At 37.5% G+C, this 23987-nt stretch overlaps 2 protein-coding genes across 8 annotated transcripts in view; one reads left to right on the forward strand and one right to left on the reverse strand.

The window, feature by feature from the left end:
• The window catches only part of Asb3 (ankyrin repeat and SOCS box containing 3), a 154929-nt gene that overhangs the window by 127875 nt on the left and 3067 nt on the right, over nucleotides 1-23987 (reverse strand). For 3 of the 5 annotated variants that reach the window (XM_052734553.1, XM_052734548.1, XM_052734551.1), the window contains exon 2: nucleotides 238-446. In XM_052734553.1, coding sequence (XP_052590513.1) covers nucleotides 238-433 — 196 coding nt within the window. In that variant the 5' untranslated portion in view covers nucleotides 434-446. Of the gene's footprint in view, nucleotides 1-237; nucleotides 447-8171; nucleotides 8297-10018; nucleotides 10803-23987 lie in introns of those variants that run through there. The other 2 variants (XM_052734549.1, XM_052734550.1) reach the window with 2 other exon arrangements.
• On the forward strand, nucleotides 8694-16655 carry Chac2 (ChaC glutathione specific gamma-glutamylcyclotransferase 2). Of its 3 annotated transcripts, none has more exons than XM_052734555.1 (3): nucleotides 8694-9074; nucleotides 14271-14306; nucleotides 15860-16655. In XM_052734555.1, exons 1-3 carry the CDS (start codon nucleotides 8721-8723, stop codon nucleotides 16223-16225), a joined length of 756 nt encoding a protein of 251 aa, XP_052590515.1. In that variant the 5' UTR covers nucleotides 8694-8720; the 3' UTR covers nucleotides 16226-16655. The 3 variants fall into 3 exon arrangements, with proteins under 3 accessions (XP_052590515.1, XP_052590517.1, XP_052590516.1); XM_052734556.1 differs by having other exon boundaries at nucleotides 8711-8972; XM_052734557.1 differs by lacking the exon at nucleotides 14271-14306 and having other exon boundaries at nucleotides 8705-8972.

Raw genomic sequence — 23987 nt, forward strand, 5'->3', positions numbered from 1 at the left:
ATGTAAATAAATAAATGTAAAGTAAGTAAATAAAGTACAAACACTTCCATATAAAGGACAATATTCATAGATGTCTAGATGGAACACCATCCAAGGCAGAAATCTCATCATCCTTAATAGGAGAGGTACTTATTTTAGGATTATAGAAAAGGAAACAAATGGAACATTTATTACCATCTTTTTATTTTACTATTTTAGTTTACATACCCAGTCTCCCACACCTTGCATTTACTTTACCTGTATGAATTAACATCTGCAAACATTCTACGGAGTTGTGATAAGCTGCTTCATGAATTGGCATCCATCCCCTGTTATCAGCAACATCCACACTTCGACCTTTTTTGAGCAGTTTCCGTAAAATTTTAACATTGCCTGCTCTGGCAGCAAGTCCAACTGTAGAGCACGTGCCTGAGTAAGCCTCTGTAAAATCCATCCTTTTGATCAGTCTACAAAACAAGGCAGAAAGATAATACTAGTCAGTAAAACAACACTAAACTGGAAATCAGCACATCACAGTCTAGCATCTCACATGAGAAAAATAGGAGAAACTGTCATGCCCCACACAGCCTCTGCTATAGTCCAACCCAAATGTCTCTCATGTCACTTCCTAGCAATATTATTTAAATGACCGAGGTAGTTTTTACTTTCGGTCTTTCTCCCTCCGGGAATATCTGTCAGATCCTTCCTGTGGACTACCTATTCACACCACACCAAAACACAGAGACTCTACTACTAATGACCACTTGTGAATCCCATTTTACTACCCTCTGTAGGAAATAATTAAACCCGAAAAGGTCTTTAAAACAAAAAGAAAGGAATGAACAGTGTTTATTCATTAAAACAAGAATAAGTAAGAAACCTCATTTTCCTACTCTTGTTGGTCCTTTCCAGAAGTGGATAAACACTTGGGAGCTCAATCCTTCAAAGTGTCCGAATGAATACAACAAAGCCAACAAACAATAGCCAGATAGATAGCCCAGCCTTTATACACAAGTATCACTGCCTTCATCATAATCACCTCCCTTCAAGCTCATTTCATTTCATGTTCTCTGGCGATCAAAGTCCCACACAGATCTCAGTATATGACTCTCACAAACTATTAGCATATATATGTTGGGCTAAGATTCAGGATTCTCAGGCAAACAGTTATCTCCTAAGAAGTAACCTTCTCAGTTCTATTCCTATCCCACTTTTGATTTTTCCTAATGGTCCTTGGGAGAGGAGGCTTGTCAGAAAATGCCAATGTATCTAGCCCAATACTGATGAAAACTTTCTAGAACCATATTGTAAGTAATTTATCCAAAAATGGTTTGAAGAGGTTAAAAACAAGCAGAAAACAGTCTCAACAGTAAATTTAAACGTATGCATGGTCACCTTTAAAATAAAACTGTAACAGTAGAAGTTGATTCTATAACAAGCCGAACAGCCAATGTCAGCTACAAATTAATTTAATCGAACTGGGTGAAAAGGTCCATTACAGTAAGTGAAGATATTTATTAACAAACATTCAATCATTCAATTAGCAGTTATTTTTTAAGCACCAACTAAAAATGATCAGCAATGAGGACTATATACTCACAAATATCCTATCTCAAATTGTTTACAGTTTCAGAGGAATGATGAATATATGTGGTCCAACACAGAAAATGTAAAGTATCATCAAAGTAGAACAGATTGAAAGCCATATAAATTAAAGAAGAATTTGTGTTCACTTGGTAAGGGATTTGAGCTGTGCCATACTTAACAGGGAAGATTTCAAAATGAGAGACAATGGGCAGAAGAGCATTCCTAGACAGAATTGGAAAAGCATAAACTAAAAAGGAGGTGCATAGCCAAGGGAAAGGGACAATGAGTAAGAAAAACATGTCATGTTCGAAGAAGGATTAGAGAATCAAAAAAGAGTAGAAAAATAAGATTACAGAGGTAGCTTAAGGCCAAACTTGAGGATACTGAATGCTACTCTATGCTTTTCTGAACCATACTAACTTCTTGACAAAATAATTTCATGTAAAAGAAAATAACACTGATAATTTATAAGTGTGTTCATTTAAATAAAAGAAAACAAATTTCTATCTTGAAAACACACACACAAATCAACTTTTAAAATATTTAAAGAACAGAATTTGAATAAAAATAGGTAGGCATGATACCCTGTCCAACATTTACTGGTTTCTCTCTTGGCTACAGTGTTAATCAATTCAGGATAACATATCATAACCTGAAAAACATAACAGAACTTAGTAATGTCTCTGAGCTTCTTAAAGGAAAAACAAGTCCAGGAAAAATCTGTGATAAGAGCAGCAGCCTTCTTTCTATCTCTAACAGCAGCTAGTTGACATGTATTTATATGTATTTATAAGACACATCCATTCACAACATCGACCTACGCTCTAGTGACTCCAGAATATTTTTAAGATAATTAAGGAAATCTGGATATAGGATATTCGATGATGCAATTTTTAATACTTGTCTTATATTTTTAAAGATGAGTGTAGGAATATTTAGTAGTAAAAAGTGATATAACACGAAACAGAGCAGCGGCAGAGGCAGACAGAGCGGTGGCAGAGACGCAGTCCTAATAAAGACCAGAAACTGCGCTATTACACGCTGAGGAGTTAGTGAAAACAAGGAGAATAACACCTGTAACAGGGACGCCTTTAACCCCAGCACCCGGGGAAGGAGCCATCTCCGTGAGACGTGACCAGAACAGATCCGAACACTCAGTCTGAGGCCAACCCAGGGCCCAGCTGCCGATCCTGCGAAACCCAACAACTTGGAAGTGTTGGTGAGATTACCCTACTAAATAATCTGCTCAGCTGAGATACATTCAGGAGAGGATTCAGAATCCTACAGTCTCAGTCTGAGGAAACAAAATCAGCTGAGGAGTTGACAAATGAGCAAAATGTGACCTGAGAACACAAAAGAAGGTGCTGCCCAGCAACTGAACCAGATCACCAGAATCATAAGCCTACACTACATAGACTGGGAATAGGTAAGCCCCCATCTCCACACCAACAGATCAGGTCTCTAGCCCTTAGGACCTACCCATCGGAGTCCAGGGACCAGACAGCTACCTTTCCCTGCTCCCCCACCAAAAAAATTAAATAAATAAATAAATAAATAAATAAATAAACTCCTACGAACCTAACAACCACTGAAACCATAAGCACACCCCGCACCAACTGGGAACAACTGCTCCCTGAGACAGAACCCAATAACACTGATTGGACTAAGCTGCTCCCGAAGAAACAGAGCCCAACAGCACCGATTTAACCAAGAACTCCTAGTGGACCAAGACAATTAGAACAAGAGAGGGACCTTCAGACACAGACACCGCCTATACCGAGCAGAAGAAGAGATGAGTAGATGCCAGTGCAAAAATACAGGCAACAACAAAAAGACCTATATGACAACATCAGAACCTAGTGATTCTACACCTGCAAGACCTGAACATACCAAGGCAGAAAAAGCAGAAGAAATCAATCATAAAAATGACTTTAAGAAGATAATAGAGACCCTTAAAGAGGAAATGAAAAACTCCATTAAAGAGGAAATAAAAAATTCCCTTAAAGAAATGGAAGAAAAAAACAAACAAAAAATTGGAAGAAATCAAAGAAAGCCAAGAAAAAGTAATTAAACAGATGAAGGAAACAATTCAAGATTTGAAAATTGAAAATGAGACAATAAAGAAAACACAAACTGAGGGAATGCTGGAAATAGAAATCCTGACTAAACGAACAGGAACTACAGAAATAAGCATAACCAACCGAATACAAGAGATGGAACAGAGAATCTCTGACACTGAAGACACAATAGAGAAAAGAGATTCGTCAGTCAAAGAAAACACTAAAGACAAAAAAGTCGTAACACAAAACGTCCAAGAAATTTGGGACACCATGAAAAGACCAAACCTAAGAATAATAGGGATAGAAGAAGGAGAAGAATGCCAACTCAAAGGCACAGAAAATATATTCAACAAAATCATAAAAGAAAACTTTCCTAACCTAAAGAAAGAAATACCTATGAAGATACAAGAAGCTTACAGAACACCAAATAGGCTGGATCCAAAAAAAGTCCCCTCACCACATAATAATCAAAACACTAAACATACAGAACAAAGAAAAAATATTAAAGCTGCAAAGGAAAAAGACAAAGTAACATATAAAGACAAACTCATCAGAATAACACCAGACTTCTCAATAGAGACTATGAAAGCTTGAAGGTCCCAGACAAATGTTATGCAGACACTAAGAGACCACAGATGCCAACCCAGACTATTATACCCAGTAAAACTCTCAATCACCATAGACGAAGTAAACAAAATATTCCATGACAAAACCAGATTTAAACAATACCTATCCACAAATTCAGCCCTACAAAAAGCACTAGAAGGAAAAATCCAACTTAAAGAAGTTAAACACACCCATGAAAACTCAGGCAACAGATAATCCCACACCAACAAACACCAAAGGACAACACAACACGACTACAAAAAATAACAGGAATTAACAATCACTGGTTATTAATATCCATCAATATCAATGGTCTCAACTCACCTATAAAAAGACACAGACTAACAGAATGGATAAGAAAACAGGATTCATCCTTCTGTTGCATACAAGAAACACACCTTAACTTCAAAGACAGACACTACCTCAGAGTAAAGAGCTGGGAAAAGGCTTTCCAAGCAAATGGACCTAAGAAGCAAGCTGGTGTAGCTATCCTAATAGCTAATAAAATAGACTTCAAACTAAAATCAATCGAAAGAGATCAGGATGGACTTTACATATTTATCACAGAAAAATCCACCAAGATGAAGTCTCGATTCTGAACATTTATGCCCCAAATACAAAGGCACCCACATTCATAAAAGAAACATTACCAAAGCTTAAAACGCACATCAAACTCCACACATTAGTAGTGGGAGAGTTCAACACACCACTCTCACCAAAAGACAGATCTACCAGACTGAAACTTAACAAAGAAATAAAGGACCTAACAGATGTTATGACTCAAATGGATTTAATAGATATCTACAGAACATTCCATCCTAACACATAAGAATATACCTTCTTCTCAGCACCCCATGGAACCTTCTCAAAAATCGACCACATGCTTGGTCACAAAACAAATCTCAACAGATACAAAAACATTGGAATAACCTCCTGTATCTTATCAGACCACCATGCCTTAAAGTTAGACTTCAACAACAACAAAAATTATAGAAAGCCTACAATCTCATGGAAACTGAATAATGCGCATCTGAAACATCAATGGGTCAAGGAAGAAATAAGAAAGAAATTATAGATTTCCTATAATTCAATGAAAATGAAAGTACAACATACCCAAACTTATGGGACACTATGAAAGCAGTGCTAAGAGGAAAATTCATGGCTCTAAATGCACACATAAAGATGGAGAAATCTCATACCAATGAATTAACAGCACAACTGAAAGCTCTAGAACAAAAAGAAACAAACTCACCCAGGAGAAACAGATGCCAGGAAATAATCAAATTGAGGGCTGAAATCAACAAAATAGAAACCAAGAGAACAATACAAAAATCAATGAAACAAAGAGTTGGTTCTTTGAAAAAAATCAACAAGATAGACAAGCCCATATTCAAACTAACCAAAAGGCAAAGAGAGAGCATCCAAATCAACAAAATCAGAAAGGAAGTGGGAGACATAACAACAGACAATGAGGAAATCCAGAGAATCATCAGGTCATACTTCAAAAACCTGTACTCCACAAAATTGAAAAATCTGGAAGACATGGACAATTTTCTGGATAGGTACCACATACCAAAGTTAAATCAAGACCAGATAAACCATTTAAATAGATCAATAACCCCTAAAGAAATAGAAAGTCATCAAAAGTCTCCCAACCAAAAAAACCCCAGGACCACATGGTTTCAGTGCAGAATTCTACCAGACTTTCAAAGAAGTATTAATATCAATACTCTTCAAATTGTTCCACACAATAGAAACAGAAGGAACACTACCAAACTCTTTTTATGAGGCTACAATCACCGTGATACCCAAACCACACAAAGATGCAACAAAGAAAGAGAATTACAGACCAATCTCCCTCATGAACATTGATGTAAAAATACTCAACAAAATATTGGCAAACGGAATCCAAGAACACATCAAAAAAAGTTATCCACCATGACCAAGTAGGTTTCATCCCAGGGATGCAAGGATGGTTCAACATACAAAAATCTGTCAATGTAATACACCATATAAACAAACTGAAAGAAAAAAACCACATGATCTTCTCATTAGATGCTGAAAAAGCCTTTGACAAAATCCAACACCCCTTCATGATAAAGGTCTTAGAGAGATCAGGAATACAAGGAACATTCCTAAATATAATAAAGGCAATTTACAGCAAGCCAACAGCCAACATCAAATTAAACGGAGAGAAACTCAAAGCAATTCCACTAAAATCAGGAACAAGACAAGGCTGTCCACTCTCCCCATATTTATTCAATATAGTACGTGAAGTTCTAGCTAGAGCAATAAGACAACAAAAGGAGATCAAAGGCATAGAAATTGGAAAAAAAGAAGTCAAATTTTCACTATTTGCAGATGATATGATAGTATACATAAGTGACCCCAAAAATTCTACCAGGGAACTCCTACACCTGATAAACTTCTTCAGTAATATGGCAGGATACAAGATCAACTCAAAAAAATCAATGGCCCTCCTATACACAAATGATAAAAGGGCTGAGAAAGAAATCAGAGAAACATCGCTGTAGCTAGAGTTTGCCTGCCTGGCCCAGGGTCAGGACAAATCTCTCTCACCTGCCAGTCCCACAGCCTCTCAGACCCGACCAAGTAAACACAGAGACTTACATTGGTTACAAACTGTATGGCCGTGGCAGGCTTTTTGCTAACTGTTCTTATAGCTTAAATTAATCCATTTCCATTAATCTATACCTTGCCACATGGCTCGTGGCTTACCGGCATCTTCACATGTTGTTTGTCATCATGGCAGCTGGCAGTGTCTCTCTGATTCAGCCTTCCACTTCCCAGCTTTATTCTCCTCCTTTTCCCGCCTATACTTCCTGCCTAGCCAATGGCCAATCAGTGTTTTTTATTGACTAATTAGCAACACATTTGCCATACAGAACATCCCACAGCATTTCTACTCTTACACACCCCTAGATAGAACCAGTGAGGAATAGCACTAATGAACAGACTATAGTATTTCTTAGGATGCTTGACTTCATGGAGAGATTCATGAAACATATTTCTCTCCAGTAAAATGCACATCCAAGCTAGTTTCAGTTACTGGCTCCTCAGCTTCTTTCAAAACCCTGCATGAGTTCAGTGTTAAGAACCTTTGCCTGAAACATATGCTTTAAAAATCCCTACAAATTGAGAGAATTGTTTTGTTTCCTTACTATTTCAGCCACTGTAACATTTATGGCAACATTAGCTTGCTTTTCAGTGAGATGCCAATCAAAGACATAAAACAAAACTCATTTTGGTCATTGGGGGCAGGGTGTGAGAGTGTGTGTGTGTGTCACTTAATTTTCAATATTTGAGCAATTCAAATACATAAAATCTTAATTAATTAATATAAGATTAATTAATACACTATAATCTTAAGAATACTAAGAACAGGGGCTGGAGAGATTGCTCAGAGTTTAAGAGCACTGGCTGCTCTTCCAGAGGTTCTGAGTTCAATTCGAAGCAACCACGTGGTGGCTCACAACCATCTATAATGAGATATGGCAGGAATACATGTAGGCAGAACACTGTATACATGATAAATAAATAAGTCTTTAAAAAAAAAAAGAATATAAAGAACACAGCCCAAAGGAAGACTTAAGAAACCAGGTTTCCCAATAGTCATCTGTGATTCTACAGATTTTCCTATTAGTGTTTTTAACTAAATTTTAAGATGCTCTGCAAGAATAAAGCTACTTGGAGGGAGAGGCAATGAAAAAAAACTTAGGAGTTAAGGAAATCCAGGAGAAACAATACATTTGAAACTAAATATAAGGACTCTCCTCAACAATCCAAGTGTTCAGTAAAGAATATATATCATCCTCCAAGTTTCCCATTAACAAACAAAACAATTCCCATTCATTTGAGAAAGGGACTCTACACAGTACTGTGAAAACTGTAAAAGAAAAAAATACTGTAAAAACCAACCTTCTTCTCTGAGATGCAGAGAATATTAAGTATGAACATAACTGTTCTTGGCAGTTTAAATACGTAAGCAGCTTCCACTAGAATCTAGTTGCTCTTTCACGGGCATAAAACTACTGTTATACAACTTCTGCTTCTATGTGAAAGGCAAAGGACAGAGGATTTTTTTCAAGGTCATTATAAGTATTACACTTCCGGGTTCTGCTACTCTGGCAACTGTTACATGTGGGCAGCTAGCCAATTTTCAAAACACAACAAAATGCCTACGTGCCAACTGTGGCGCCTGTATGTGTGTCTTTTAAAACAGCACCAGCCAGGAGTCCTACCTTTTCTCCTTTCCCCACTCTCTGCTAGGGGAAAAAAACAGGGGGGGAAGGGGGCTGCTCCAACTCAGGGTCAACTAGTCTCTGAAGAGTTGTGGTTAATGTAGTTCCCTGCACCCCCGCCCCTCCCCCGCCCCACTCTGCCCCGCATCTCGATTTTCCCAGGCTGCAGAAAGATCTGTGGGTCCATAGAAGCTCTGAAAAGGTTCCCGAGGACCACAACCCCAGTATGCTTTGCGCCTCATATCAGGTGTGGCCAGCGCGCCTGCGCCACTTTGAGCAGCCAGTTATTCGCGTCAGCAGCAGTCCTGTTCTGTCGCCGGGGTACCGGTCAGGGTTCAGAAAGATGTGGGTGTTTGGTTACGGGTCCCTCATCTGGAAAGTGGACTTCCCCTACCAGGACAAGCTGGTTGGTTACATCACGAACTACAGCCGGCGCTTCTGGCAAGGCAGCACTGACCACCGCGGGGTTCCCGGCAAGGTAAGGAACCAGCCGCATGCCCAGCTACCGGGAGGGATAACTCTCTCAGCAACATCCTGGGCCACCTACTCTCACCTCTCTCCAGAGCATGGACACCCTGAGGTCAGTTCAGAAGTCCATGGTTAGTTTCTTAGGCACAATGCAAGGGCACAGGCACACAAACTCGCACGAGGCTGAAGTGGCCAGGCAGCCCCCTTGTCTTGGCAACCTCTGTCTCACCACAAAAATTAATAAAGATTAATTTTCATGTCACCACATAATGTGTAAATTCGTTGATATGTCTACATTATGCCAGGTTTTTACTTGTTTGAATTTACATGTGCCTGTAAATTTCTAGGGTTTATCCCTGCAATGTTTTAGTTTAAAGACACCTAAGAACATAAAAGAATTAATTTCCAAGGTTATTTCCGATTATTTTGTGATTATTGGTAAATTATTTTGATTGGGAGGTATAAGCAAAGTTATGTGAGGTCTGCAGTTTGTTATGAATAATCAATGCAAAATCTACATTACTTTAATGGTTCCTTCTCCATAGTTCTCTTGGATGATTAATGTGAAATACAAATCGTCTGATCTATTTTCCAGTTGGTCATATAAAGCATTCACCTCAATATGGGTTCAGAGAATTAAAAGCAGCTCACTGCTTATCAAACCAACTTTGCATTGGCTGCAAAACAACTAATCTGTGAAATAAAAAATAAAACAAGTATGAAGTAACTAGTAACTTGTTTAACTTCTAACCTTTAGAGGACTACATTTTGAATGCTACTGTGTTCTCTAAAATATTCTTAAAATTCGCCTACCCTACTGGTCTGTAATCCCAAAGAGGATCACAAGTTTAAGACTTGCCTAGACCTCAAACTCAGAAATTTAAAAGGGACTGAAGCAATAGCTTAGTAGACTAGCACATGTAAGGCCCTGTGTTCAATTCCCAGCACCATTTTAAAAAATACTCTAAAGCACAATACTCTGAAATGCTGAAAGCCAGCTATCAGAAGAGATTCTTGGAAGGGGAAAGATCAAGGTTCTGAAATATTTGTACCTACCCAAAAGATACAGGCTTGAAATCTTGAAAAGCATCTGAGTTAGACCCATTCTAACCCGAGTTTGTCAATTAAGAATTAAGTAGACTTTCTTGGCCTATTGAAACCCAAACAGAAGGCAAATATTTATTTACAGGCAAACAGAAACATCATAACCAAAGAATTTTCAAGAATATTATAAAACAATATTCAAGACATTAAAGAATTAAACCAAAGAAAATGCCTTTGGGTATCAATTTTGATATATAAAAACCTTAAGGTAGGTTTTCATTTTAATGACCAAGCATTAAGCAGTCATATTTATGGTTATAACTGCATATTTTACGACCTAGGCTCAACCAAAATATATGTTTCTTACAAAACACATTAAGATATATATGTATTGCCAGGCAGACTACTGGTAAGAAATTGTCTAATCAATATACTAGTTGTTTAAAAGTCCATGTTTTTATGCTCTACATATCACTTTAAAAAGTAAGACTAGAGGTCAGGCATAGTGGTACATGCCTTTAATTCCTGCACTTGGGAGGCAGAAGCAAGTGGTTCTCTGTGAGGTCAATGCCAGCGTGGTCTACATAGTGAGTTCCAGGACAGCCAGAGCTACATAGTAAGACCCTGTCTTGGGAGTGAGGGGTACGGGGTGTCCATCAGTCTTTTTAATAAAAGAGGCCAGTGATGTGGTTCATCAAGTAAAGGACAGAACTGACTCCTACAAGATGTCCTCTGACGTCTACACACAAGCTGTGGCACAGTGCTCACACATAAAGTAAATAAATGTTTAAAAAAAAAAAAAGAAGGAAAAAGAAAGAGGAGAAGAGATCTATAAAAGCCACTATTTCTTTGTGCTTAAACTTACTGAGACTTAGGAAAGGAAAGCTAGGGCAGGGAACTGCACTGGCTAACAGTTTTACACCTTTCACTAAAAGAAAAAAAAATCCATCCTAGAAAATTAAAGGAAATATTTAGTATAAATATATTCCAAGTACAGTATTATGTTAAAGAACTAGGCAAAACATCATAATTTGACTTCATGTTTTTATTTACATTTATCTAAATGTTAACCATCTGGACAAGAATACAAATGGCAACAGAACTATTCAGCAACTTGGAACGGCTCAGGTATTACTCAGGACATAAGCTATGTCTTATAAGAAGGCGGATACACAGATGTAAGGTTTACTTCCACATAATGCAGCAGAGAAAACAGTATGTTGAATTTCTTCCTAAGTTTTTGTTTGTTTGTTTGTTTTTAGAGACAGTCTCACTACATAGCCTGGAAGTCACTAGGTGGATCAAGCTGACCTCAAACTCAAAAGAGATTCAACTTCCTCGGCCTGTCAGAGGGCTGAGATTAAAGGCCTGTGCCACCATACCTGGTTCCTAAATTTACTTAAGTATATACTTATCACAAAACTGATTGTTTCTCAACAAAGTAAAGATTTGACTTAAAGAAATTGTCTCCAAAATATAATATAACTGCAAAACAGGAAACTTGTTTTATTTTGTTTGATACAGAATCTTATATAGCCCAGGCTGGCTTTGAATTCGCTATATAGCAAACATGACCATGAATTCTGAGACTCCTGCCTCCACCTCCCAAATCCTCTAAGTACAAGTATATATCACCACACTACTCATATAAATATAAATATTTTCATTTTTAAAAGACTAGTCCAAATAGAACACTCGTAGCACTATCCCTGTTACTTTATTTTATTTTCCAGACAAAAGAAAGAAAATATGAGTAATTTTCAAATGCTGAAATTAAAACAGCAAACTACCCTACATCACCCAGCACATCTGTAAACATGTACTAAATCCTTAACTTTTCTAGATTAAAAGCATTCCTTGCTGGGCAGTGGTGACGCACGCCTTTAATCCCAGTACTTGGGAGGCAGAGGCAGGCGGATCTCTGTTGAGTTTGAGACCAGCCTGGGCTACAGAGTGAGTTCCAGGAAAGGCACAAAGCTACACAGAGAAACCCTGTCTCAAACCCCCCCCCCAAAAAAAAAGCATTCCTTATCACCCAATAAAAACACCAGTTGTGACTTATTAATAAAACATCTTCAAATCATATTCAGCTTGAAAGACCTCTTCTTAACCACATATGGTGATGCACAGTTGTAATCACTAAACTGAGGAGGCTGAGGCAAGAAGATTGCCACTTTGGGGTCAACCTGGGTGACACAGTTATCCTTTCTTGTCTCAAAAATGAAGACAGGAAAGGAGGGGGCAACTTGTAGCTCAGTTAATGCAGATTCCTAGTGCCACATAAACTGGGATGTGGGAGAACCTCACTCCTATATTCAGGATAGAAGCAGGGAAATCAGAAGTTAGTCCTAGATCATCCTCAGCTACATAGTGAATACCAGGCTAGCCTGAGCTACACAAGACCTTGTCTTAAAAATATAAAGTAAGGAAAGACCCCTTTATTCAGTTTCATTGCTCCCTAACAAAGAAGGCATTTAAAACTTAACACTGTTTTTCAAATGTTCAAAGATGTGACTGTCTGTAGAGTTATAAATAAGAGTTCTAAGTAAGTCAGTACAACTTGAGGGGAAAGGTGGAAAAGAATGGGGTTTGTAGTTTAACAAAGCACTTTTGGTTTTATTCTATAGAATATCACAGCCTTAAAAGATTTAAAGCCAAAAAGTTGTTCTTGGCTCTCAATGGAATGGGAGTAAGCAAAATCAAGAGACAGGCAGAGAAATCTCTAAAGAGATGACTGAATGATAGAAAAGAACCAAACTGTGGTGAAGAGATGGCTCTGAGGTTAAGAGCTCATAGTGTTCTTACAGAGAACCCAAATTCAGTTCCCAGCACCCACAATGGGCAGCATACAACTGCCTGTAACTCCAGCTACAAGAGGGATCTGATGACTTCTGGCCTCATAGGCACACTCCCAAATGCAGGCACAGACATATAATTTTTAAAATATTTACTATTTACAGTGGGAAGTAGTATACATACACATAATTTTAAAAGACAAAACTATCAAGAATTAGATGAGCTGGCCAGAAGAGAAGTTCTGCTGGAATGCAGAACTTGTCACCCTGACTGCAGGCATTTCTCATTCTGCATTCCATTTCTTCTTCCTTCCATTGTAATTATTGTACATTTTACCAATCTGATATTCCCAAAATACTTCTTCCATCATATCAATAACCTGCTACCTAAGTGCTGCAGTTTCAGTTTCTAATTTCTCCCACATTTCAGTGGCTTCCTGTTTCCACTGTTCCACTAACTTCAATTCTGCATTTTTATTTATTTATTTATTTATTTATTTATTTATTTATTTATTTATTTATTTATTTATTTATTTATTTTAAAGCTCAAGGCCCAAGATAGGCAAGTATTTACTTCTGCTACCAACACTATGAGCTCTCCATTCCCTAAAATCTGCTCTGGCTTTACAAATCTGACTCTATGTCATCTTTCTGAATCATCTCTTACATGGCATGCTACAAGCAGCAGTCTGGTAAGGCTGAGACAGAAAGATCACCAGGAATTGAAGGCAAGCCTGGCTACATAGTGAGTTCCAGTACAGCCTGGGTTACAGACTGAAAACTATCTCAAAAGAATAATTGATTAATTCAAGTTTAATTAATTAAAATGCACTTAGGGTGGTATAGTCCTGCCAGATAGTCTGTCTCATATAAGAACAGTTAGAAAAAAAATAGACCAATTCTAAGCCAGGCATGGTGGTGCATACCTATAATCATAGCACTTCAAAGGAAGAAGCAGGAAAAACCGTTCAAACCAAGCCTTAGCTACATAGCAAGTTTGAGGCCAATCTGGGCTATATGAGACTTTGTCTCAAAAATAAATAGACAAAAACAATGCCAATTCTAGTATTAGCCACTCGATGAGTCCATGTGACATTCATTTATGAAGGTATAAAAACACTACCTTGAAGCATCCTTTAGCATAAATACAAAGGTAAAAGCACCTCATAGCCACAGGTGAAAATCATTCATACATACCTGAGACCCAAGTATAGCCTAGTAGTGGTTCTGAAAGCATGAACCAATCGTTTCACTAAGCATACTATTACAAATACCTATTATCAGGCTCCAGACCTACAGAGTCAGATCTAGTAGGGGTGTGGTCCAGCAATGCTTTAATCTATTCCCTAAGTAAAGTGCTTCTTACGACAGATATAGTAAAACTTTATTCTATGTCAAGTTGCTAATGTTTAGTTATTTAATGAACTTTAATTCAGAAAAAAAAATATTTTCTACCTTTTTCAAAACAGCCTGGAAGAGTTGTGACTCTTGTTGAAGATCCTGGGGTATGGTATGCTTATTTTTTACATAGTCTTAAATAAAATGTTAGCTTTCTGTGTTTTAATAATCAGTGAAATTTTATTGTTCAACATAGAAAATTTGAATTAAACTAAGTCTAGAACTCTTTTCTGTATTTGCTTTCTGGTTTTTGTTTTGTTGGTTTGGGGGGGGTTGGTTGTTAGTTTGTTTGGTTTTGGTTTTTGGTTTTGGTTTTTTGGTTGTTTAGTTTTTTGCGGGGGGAGGTTTAGAGACAGGGTTTCTCTGTGTAGCCCTGGCTGTCCTGGAACTCACTTTGTAGACCAGGCTGGCCTTGAACTCAGAGATCTGCCTGCCTCTACCTTCTAAGTACTGGGATTAAAGGCATGTGCCACCACTGCTGGCTGCTTTTCTGTATTTGTTGTGAAGGGTTTTTTTGTTTTTGGTTTTGGTTTTGGTTTGGTTTTGGTTTGTTTTTTAGTGTTTGTGGAAAATGAATCTAGAGAGAAAGTTACAATTAGAACACACGGTAACAACAAAATACAACCAAGTGATATGTAATCTCCTTTTTACAACTTTTCTAAGTGAGTTTGGTAAATGAGAATTTTGTGATCCTCTTTCATAATAATCGGGTCAGGCTCCCCACAGCGAGATCATGACTAAGAATTAAATAGAATTTTTATAGCTCTCTTGAACTTTGCCTGGAATCTAGTATTTTTTCAACAAAAAACTAAAAACTTCTTACTGATTTTATATACAGTACTTGTGATTTTTAAACGAGTTTGAAGCACTCAAAACTTAAATGGACAGTGCCCAGTTTCTTTAAACTTGGGAAGAAAATTATACAAAACAAAACTCAAGCAGCACCAAAGTGCCACCTGCCTATAATCAGACGAGGCAGATGGATCACAAGTTCAAGGCCAGCCTTGTTCAAAAAACTAGTCCTGATCTGAAAAAAAAATTTTTTTGGTTTTTTCGAGACAGGGTTTTTTCTCTGTGTAGTTTTGGTGCCTGTCCTGGATCTCACTCTGTAGACTAGGCTGGCCTCGAACTCACAGAGATCTGCCTGGCTCGGCCTCCCAAGTGCTGGGACTAAAGGTGTGCGCCACCACCGCCTGGCTCCTTATCTGAAAATTAAAAAATAAAAATAAAAACTGCTAGAAGCATTAATTATAGTCTGGATTACAAAACGCTTCCAGCAATTTATAGTGGGAGAGGCATCTAAAAGTACCTTATACTCAAACCAGCACCTGTAACTCCTAGACAACAAATGGCACTTTCCTTCCACAGAATTTCCTAATGACCAGCAAACACTTGATATTAGTTTAAAAATAATACCTAATATAAAAATTTGATGGAAGAGACCTATCATTCTGTGCTTGATACAAATCAATTACTTATTCAGAATAAAGGTTTTAAATGCTGTTTTCCTTAATTGTTTACTCTCTACCCCTTTGAGGCACTTGGAAACAAAACTGCATTGACTTCCATGACTACAAAATATCCTAGGTCATAACGTATCTTCAACTACTTTGATAGCCTTATAAATACAAAACAGTGTATTCTTTTCATTTTTCAACAGGGCAGTGTATGGGGTGTTGCTTACAAACTACCAGTAGGAAAAGAAGAGGAAGTAAAAACATACCTTGACTTCAGAGAGAAAGGAGGCTACAGAACTACAACAGTCATTTTTTATCCAAAAGATCCCACAAGAAAACCATTCAGTGTTTTGCTCTACATTGGAACGTGTGACAATCCTAACTACCTTGGTCCTGCACCTCTGGAAGACATTGCTGAGCAGATTTTTAATGCAGCTGGCCCAAGTGGAAGAAATACAGAATATCTTTTTGAACTTGCAGATTCTATTAGGAAACTTGTGCCAGAAGATGCAGATGAGCATCTCTTCTCTTTGGAAAAATTAGTAAAGGAACGTTTAGAGGGAAAATAGAACCTCAGTAGCACGTAGTCACCAACTCCTCCAGACAGGCAGAGCTTTTAATCTTCAGAGAATAACTTCAGTACAAAACAGCAGTATGTTTTGGACATTCTTACGTGAAGATCTTACTATTTAATGTTGTAATTGGAATGTCATCTAAATTTACTGTTTATTTACAAGTTTCCTAAAACATATTCAGAAGATTTACATACAGAGAAAGAAAGAGTTCAAGTTATACAAGTAATTTCCTAACTAAATGACATATGAACATTTGTTCATTAGAAATACAGTTCTGAATTCACTTCCTGTTTTTATCGGAGTAACAATGGTTTATAGTATATATGCTTAAAATAATGTTACTAGAAATATATGGTAATAGAGAAGGTTCCAGCACTGATTGTTAATTTCCTTGTTATTTCGGATTAAATGAAAGTCAAATTTAGGCCAAAGAAATTGAGTTTTTTAATATAAAATTTCCTTGGAGTTATAATGTGCTATCTTTGCCTTTTGGGGGAAAAGGCATTTTATTAAAAAGAAAAACTCTAGCACAGATTATATAAATCACATCACTAATGATAATCATTTATTTTGTATTTATCTCATAATGAGACTGGAAAAAAAGCTTTCCCAATAGTTACCAATAATGAAAAAGGTGTTTAAAACAGATTTTATAATTATAATTTCTCAAAAAAGTGTCATTTCCTGATTATATTATGTATATTTTTTTCTTTCTTACATCTTGTCACCTAAATAAGAGCATCAACTATGTGGCTACTTAATAAGGAAGCTATAAAATTAGCCTTAAGTTTTAAGATAGTTAGGTGATTTCTTTAATATAAGGTCTCTCTAGAATCAACACTGAAAGACTTTCAGTTTCATGTTAAGTCTCATATGAGGTTTATTAAGAACTCATCAGATACCCAGTGTGATGGCTCACACCTATTATCCCAGCACTGGAGAGGTTAAAAAAAAGAAGACTACCCGGAGTTCAAGGCAAGCCTAGACTTCAGAGTCAGACCCTGTTTCAAAAGAATAAACCAAGCACACTGGCTCACACCTGTAACCCAATAACCCAATACTCTGGAAGCTTAAATAGGAGAATACACAAGAGTTCTGGGGCAGCCTGGGCTACAGAGGGAGACCTTGTCTCAAAAAAAAGCAAACAAAACTTCTCAACTAATACAGAAATATTTCACATGACAAAAATACAGTAGAAAGTTGTCCTTTCTTCTTTTTCTGTTAACTACAGAAGGTTACTAGCATTTATTATTATTTATTATTATCTAATAATGTGATATACATATCCAATACTACAGAAGTTTAATAGCATTTATTATTATCTAATAATGTTATATGCAGCTTACATAGGGAAACATATTCTCAGTTTTTAAGAATTGCTCTAAGCCTGTTTCTATAATCATTTGCAGTCATTTACAAACCTAACAAATGCAGAAATCTAGGTCTCTCTAAAGCACAAAATACCATAGTGTATCTAAAAATACAGGACCTAGCTTTTTTACTACCCAGCATCTTTTCCCCAGGAGATAAAGAGATTAACATGTTTATATAAAGATATTCAAGTTAATTTTGACAGTTCTGTTCCCACCAATATAATGACAAGATTGACAAGCTGCTTCAACCCAAAATCACAGGTCAATTCAATTACCATTTTACAAACAAATCAATTAGGTTACAAAATATCAAGAGGAATTAACTCTGGGATTTCGATTTGTGCCTTTCTAGGCTTTCAGTTAGAAATTAAGCTAAGCCAAGCAGTGGTGGCATATACCTTTAATCCCAGCACTGGTGGGGGAGGGGTTAGGGAGGGGAGAGCAGAGCAGATGGATCTGATTTCAAGGCCAGCCTAGTCTACAGAGCACTTAGTGCCAGGGCAGCCAGGGCTACACGGAGAAACCCTGTTAGCGGTGGAGGGTTGAAGATTGAGGGGGAGTTAAGCTAGAAAACTCATTAACACATGTGATACAACATCAACATCATGAATATTTACAGGAAGGCTGTGTTCTAAAAGGGCCAGGAAAGGAATATTCATTTTCATCTGGCTGGGGAAAAAACTGAATGAAATGAAGAAATTAAATAGCACTAAAAGCAGAAAGTGGGGTTTGGAGTCTCCAACATAAGAACCATCACTGACATATTGTTTTGAGTAGAACAAGTCTTTCTTTACAGCCCTCGGATCCCAATTTTAAAATGTTCTGCTTCATTCTGCCCCAATTATATACAAAGACTCAAGCTCTTGTTGCCTCATGGTAGAAATAATAGCTAGACATTAACAAAAGTATGATCATAAACACTACACTTAGAAAACAAACTATTCTATTTGTGCCTCTATTTGGTTAGGCATGGTTTGGTTTGTTTTTGCTTTTGAGGCATAGTCTTGCTGTTTAGTTTGGCTAGCCTGAAATTCAATCTCCCTCAGCCTTTGGCCACCTTGTCTGGCCTAAAGACTTTGTGTGTGTGTGTGTGTGTGTGTGTGTGTGTGTGTGTGTGACAGAGAGAGAGAGAGAGAGAGAGAGAGAGAGAGAGAGAGAGAGAGAGAGAGAGAGAGGAGGATGACTGATGTATGTGGGGATAATATGCTTGCCACAGCGTTAACTGGCCAGAGGACAGCTCTATGAAGTTGTTTTTCTTCTTTCATACTTACATGGAAGATGAAATTCATTCATGTTGTCCGGCTTTCACAGTGGGCACTTTTACTCATTTAGCCTCCTAGATGGCCCTTGAGTGGATTTTTAAAAATTTGATCTTTCTACTCTTTTGTTTTTGTTTTTTTGTCTATTTGGTTGGTTGATGGGGGGGGCAGGTGTTTGGTTTTTATTTTGTTTGGTGTTGAGACAGCATCTTATGCTGTAGCTATGATTATTCTGGAACTCACTCTGTGAGCACTCAGCTGTTCCTGCTTCCATGCCTTTGCTCCACCATCATAGACTCTAACCTTCTGAAATTATAAGCCCAATTAAATCCTTTATTTTATTTTTTTAAAGATTTATTTATTTATTATGTATACAATGCTCTGCCTGCATGTAGGCCTGCAGCCCAGAAGAGGGCACCAGATCTCATTATTGATGGTTGTGAGCCACCATGTAATTGCTGGGAATTGAACTCAGGACCTATGGAAGAACAGCCAGTGCTCTTAACCTCTGAGCCATCTCTCCAGCCCTAAACCCTTTATTTTAAAGCTTGCCTTGGTCATGGTTTTGTCACAGCAGTAGGAAAGTAAGTTATACAACATTCTATGTACACATTAAGAAGTTAAAGATTTTTTTAATCTTGTAGCTAATATGTCAACACTTTAACTCTTCCAAAAGTAACTACTAAACTCATTCTTTTGTATATCAAATTTATAAATAAAAATTGTCCAACTTAAAATTACAACATTTTCTATCAATAAGATTCACTTTCACCTTTCTAAAACATTACATTAAGCATTACTTTGCAGGTTTTTTTTTTAATTTAATTATATTGAACCTCCTATTTTCCTACACACTCTAACTGAAAAGTCAACCACTTAATCCTACCATTTCTTATTCAAACTTTCTTCTCCACAAAAATGTCTTAAATACACAATAATGTTACACTTCTTTAACAACTCATCTTTATCTCCAAGCCAATTTTGCCATCATGCTCCAATCATTTAAGTCTCAAATCTCCAATATGACCACTTCTTGACTTAGTTACTTCCTTTGCCCACTCAGAAGCATCAGACAACAGTGGCTAAATGTAAGTAGTACACTGAGATGTACTTGGGTACGAGCACCTTGGGTTCCTTCACAAGTAAAATGATACCTGTTGGGGGATATTCTTTACACTGTAAACCCCAAGTTTGCATTTGTGTTAATTAAATAAAACTAACCTTGAGTCAGGAGGATGAGTTAGCAACTAGTTGACAGAAAGTAAGCATAGAGCAATAGAGGGCATCTGGAAGATAAAGACTTATTAGGGAGGGATTTTGAGTGGCACAGCTTTTTGCTGGTTTGGTGGAGTGGAAAGGGGTCTTTCAGAGATGCCAACAAAGAGAGAAGGTTAGCTTGTTGCTATCAAGCTCTCTAAGCTAAGCTAGCAGATTTTCACCATAGCCTTTGAATCTTTTTTGTTTGTTTTGTTTTGTTGTTGGTTTTTTTTGTTGTTGTTGTTGTTTGGTTGGTTGGTTTTTTGTTTTGGTTTGGTTTTTGTTTTTTTTTGTTTTTGTTTTGTTTTGTTTTTCAAGACAGATTTTTCTCTGTGTAGCTTTGGAGCCTGTCCTGGAACTCACTCTGTAGACCAAGCTGGCTTCAAACTCACAGAGATCGGCCTATCAGCCTGCCTCTGCCTCCCGAGTGCTGGGATTAAAGGCATACACCACCATGGCCAGGCCCTCCAGTCTTATTTGTAAATAAAATGATAGAGATTTAGTTAAAACTACCTTTAACAGAGCCAGTGCCTGTGGGAACAGAATTCCTGCCAGAAGCAAACCTGTAACTATGGAGTCACAATTGCTGGCTGAAATAGAAGTAGATTAAGGCATAGCCACTGTGCCAAAGATAAAACCACAGAAGCCCAATACACACAGTTAAAATGGTCTTAATTTTAATTACAAAATAACAAATTATATACATTATAGGTATACAGTAATGTTATTATTAATGAATAAATGGAATCATCAAATCAACAGATTAATATATTTATCACCTCTATAGGAAATCTGAAATTTACTCTTGGCCAACTCTGAGAACTCATGTCTATAATCCCAGCACTCAGGAGGTTAAACTGGAGGATTGAGAGTTCAAGGCCAGAATGCACCACATATTAAGACCCTGTCTCAAAAAAACAAGAATTCACCTTTGTAGAAATCTGGAAACATACAATATATGCCATCTCCCCATTCTTCCTACTTATGACGCATTTCCTAGAAACCACTACTCTATTCTCTGTCTCCTAGAATTGGCTTGCTTTAGATTCCACATGTGGAAACTTGTGACATCTTTCTGTGCCTGGTTAATTTAACATAACTTCCTGTTTCATCCATGTTGTCACAGATTACAAAATTTCTTTTTTTAAAGTCTGAATAATATGCCATAGCACATGAAACACAAAAGAGAGAGAACCTGAGGCTGGGAGTGATGGCACTATCTTATAATCCCAACACTCATAAATTAGAGTCAGAAAGATCTCAAGTTTAAAGCCATGTCCAAATTAGACTGATCTAAAATCCAAATCCTTCCTGTTAGGTCCTATCTTATTGACTCTCACCCTCTCTAACTCTCACCTACCTCTTGATCTTTATCTAATCAATTTTATAAAACCTATTATCTACATACCTACAACAGTGCCTCCCAACAAGCTGTTAGATGAGTAAGTATACAACTTGCTCAATGTCTACCCAGAACTGTCATTGAACTCATTAAGAGCTGCTGCCTTACAGCTAATTCCCTCATCTACAGAGAAATGAAATCTGCAAAATATATGGGATTTTATCTAGAACCCAAGAATCATAAAGTTAAATGAAATTTTAAATTATGTATTCTATACGATTCTGATGAGGAAAAGTCTATAAAATACAAAATAAAGTAATAAGAGTTTTGTTTTGTTTTGTTTCCAAAATAATTACTAGGCTACCATATGGGGCTGTAGCACAAATCCTAATTGGTCTTAATAAAACCTGGAGCCACATATCAGGGTAAATGCTGAAAGATCAGAGAGACAAAAGAACAAGATACAGCCGCCTCTCACCTCACCAACTCCTCAGCCAAAAAGACTGAGCTCCTTTCTCCTCCCATCTTATATTCCTTTCTCTGCCCAGCCATACCACTTCCTGTCTCAACCTCCCTAGTGCTGGGATTAAAGGCTTGTATATCTCCCAAGTACTGGGAGCAAAGGCATGAGATCCCAAGTGCTAGGATTAAAGGTGTGTGCCACCACTGCCTGGCCCCTACGGTTAACTAGTGGCTGGCTTGGCTCTCTGTTCTTCAGGCAAGTTTTTTATTTGTTAGAGCATATACAAAATGTCACCACATGGGGTAAATACAGATTCAAGTCAATCTTCTACATATCTACATCCAAAATCCTCTTCAGCAATATGTTGTAAATGTCAAGTATCCCCAGAGGCCTGCATGTCTTAATGTCCCCAGATGTTACCACATTTTGGGAGGCTGCGAACCTTTGCAGAGAAAACATGGTTGGCAGAAGTAGAGGTGGTAACTGAGGTGGCCATTAAGGGAAACAGTCCAGAGGTACCTCCCTCAAGAGTCTTCTAACTCCTGATCCCCACAGATAGAACCAAGCTGCATATCAAGCTTCAGCTGTTGGCAGAGGAGGGAACCACCCCAATGGTCATGACTTCCCTGCCAAGATAGACCATACCCTCTGAACTAGGAACCAAAATAAATTCCTCCTTTGAGTTGCTTTTGTTGGGTATTAGGTCACAGCAATGAGGAAAGCAAATAACAGAGAAGGTCTGATATGATATGATATGATATGATATGATATGATATGATATGATATGATGGCATCAGTGCAAGGAAAAATGAGCCTTAAGAATAATTACAGATAAAGGGCTGGCATGATGGCTCAGCAGTTAGGAACTTCCTGAGTTCAATACCCAGCAACCACATGGTGGTCCACAACCATCTATAGTGTAATCTGAGGGCCCCCTCCTCTGGCATAAAGGCATACATGCAGGTAGAACACTCATATACATAAAATAAATAAATACATAAATATAAAAAAGAATTATTACAGATGCATTAGAATCATTAAGACAAAGTAAGAATACACTCACTACACAGTTCTTGATGTGATAGGAAAGTTACCCATCCATTCCTGAACATTTTCCCACTCAGTAAGCTAATACCTAAACATGTGTCTTATTAAAAAGTCTAAACTAGTCATTCTCAACCACTTAAAAATGTCTGTTGATATTTTTTAGTGTAACAAACTGTGGGTATGGAAAAGATAATAATTGTTACTAGCATCTGGTAAACCCAAGTCAAGATACCAAACATACAGGACACAATACAGCACTCCACACTATGTGTTATCCAGGCCAAACTACCAACAGTACCAAGGTTGAGAACATCTTGTTCTAAACTCTTCCAAAATACAAGAGCATATTGCTTTCATTAATATACACCTTGCAAGGTCTTCATTTCTATCTAATCCAGTTATGTCTTAGTTAAGGTTTCCATTAATGTGACAAAGTGCCATGACCAAAAGTAAGTAGGGAAGGAAAGAATTTATTTCAGCTCACAGCTTATAAGACATCACTGAGAAAAGCCAGGACAGGAATTGGAGCAGAAGTCATAGAGGTAAAAACTCAGAGCAGAAATCTACAGAAAGGAATTGGAGCAGAAGTAGCAGAAGTTACTTGCTTGCTCCTTACCACTTGCTCATCATGCTTTCTTATCACACCCAGGACCACCAGCCCAGTAGCAGCACTGCCCACAATAAGTTGGGCCCTCGCACATCAATCATCAATCAAGAAAATGCACCAAAGGCTTGCCCTCAATCCAATCTGGTGGGGGCATTTTCTCAATTGAGGTTCCCTCTTCTAAAAGAACTCTATTGCGTCAAGTCAACTCCATCTTTCCCTATAATCCCAATCTGTGCTATTAGTTATAGTGATCACTTACTACCTTACACAGCTTCTTAACAGCATCTCATTCAGTTAACTGTTCAATCAGCTGTCCTTTGACTACAACATGTACACCATGGCATGCACCCAAACCCACCAACACACACCCATACACACATCATACATACACATACAATAATAATACAA

Source organism: Peromyscus californicus, unplaced genomic scaffold (assembly GCF_007827085.1).
Source record: "Peromyscus californicus insignis strain IS unplaced genomic scaffold, ASM782708v3 Scaffold_13__1_contigs__length_99412109, whole genome shotgun sequence".
NCBI classification, from domain to species: domain Eukaryota; kingdom Metazoa; phylum Chordata; class Mammalia; order Rodentia; family Cricetidae; genus Peromyscus; species Peromyscus californicus.

Bases quoted from the DNA above. Each gene is read 5' to 3' on its own strand.
- Chac2 (XM_052734555.1), top strand. From the start codon at position 8,721: ATGCTTTGCGCCTCATATCAGGTGTGGCCAGCGCGCCTGCGCCACTTT. The intron at 9,075-14,270 runs GTCAGTTCAGAA...TTTTCAAAACAG, and splicing joins CAGAGCATGGACACCCTGAG to CCTGGAAGAGTTGTGACTCT. The intron at 14,307-15,859 runs GTATGGTATGCT...ATTTTTCAACAG, and splicing joins CTCTTGTTGAAGATCCTGGG to GGCAGTGTATGGGGTGTTGC.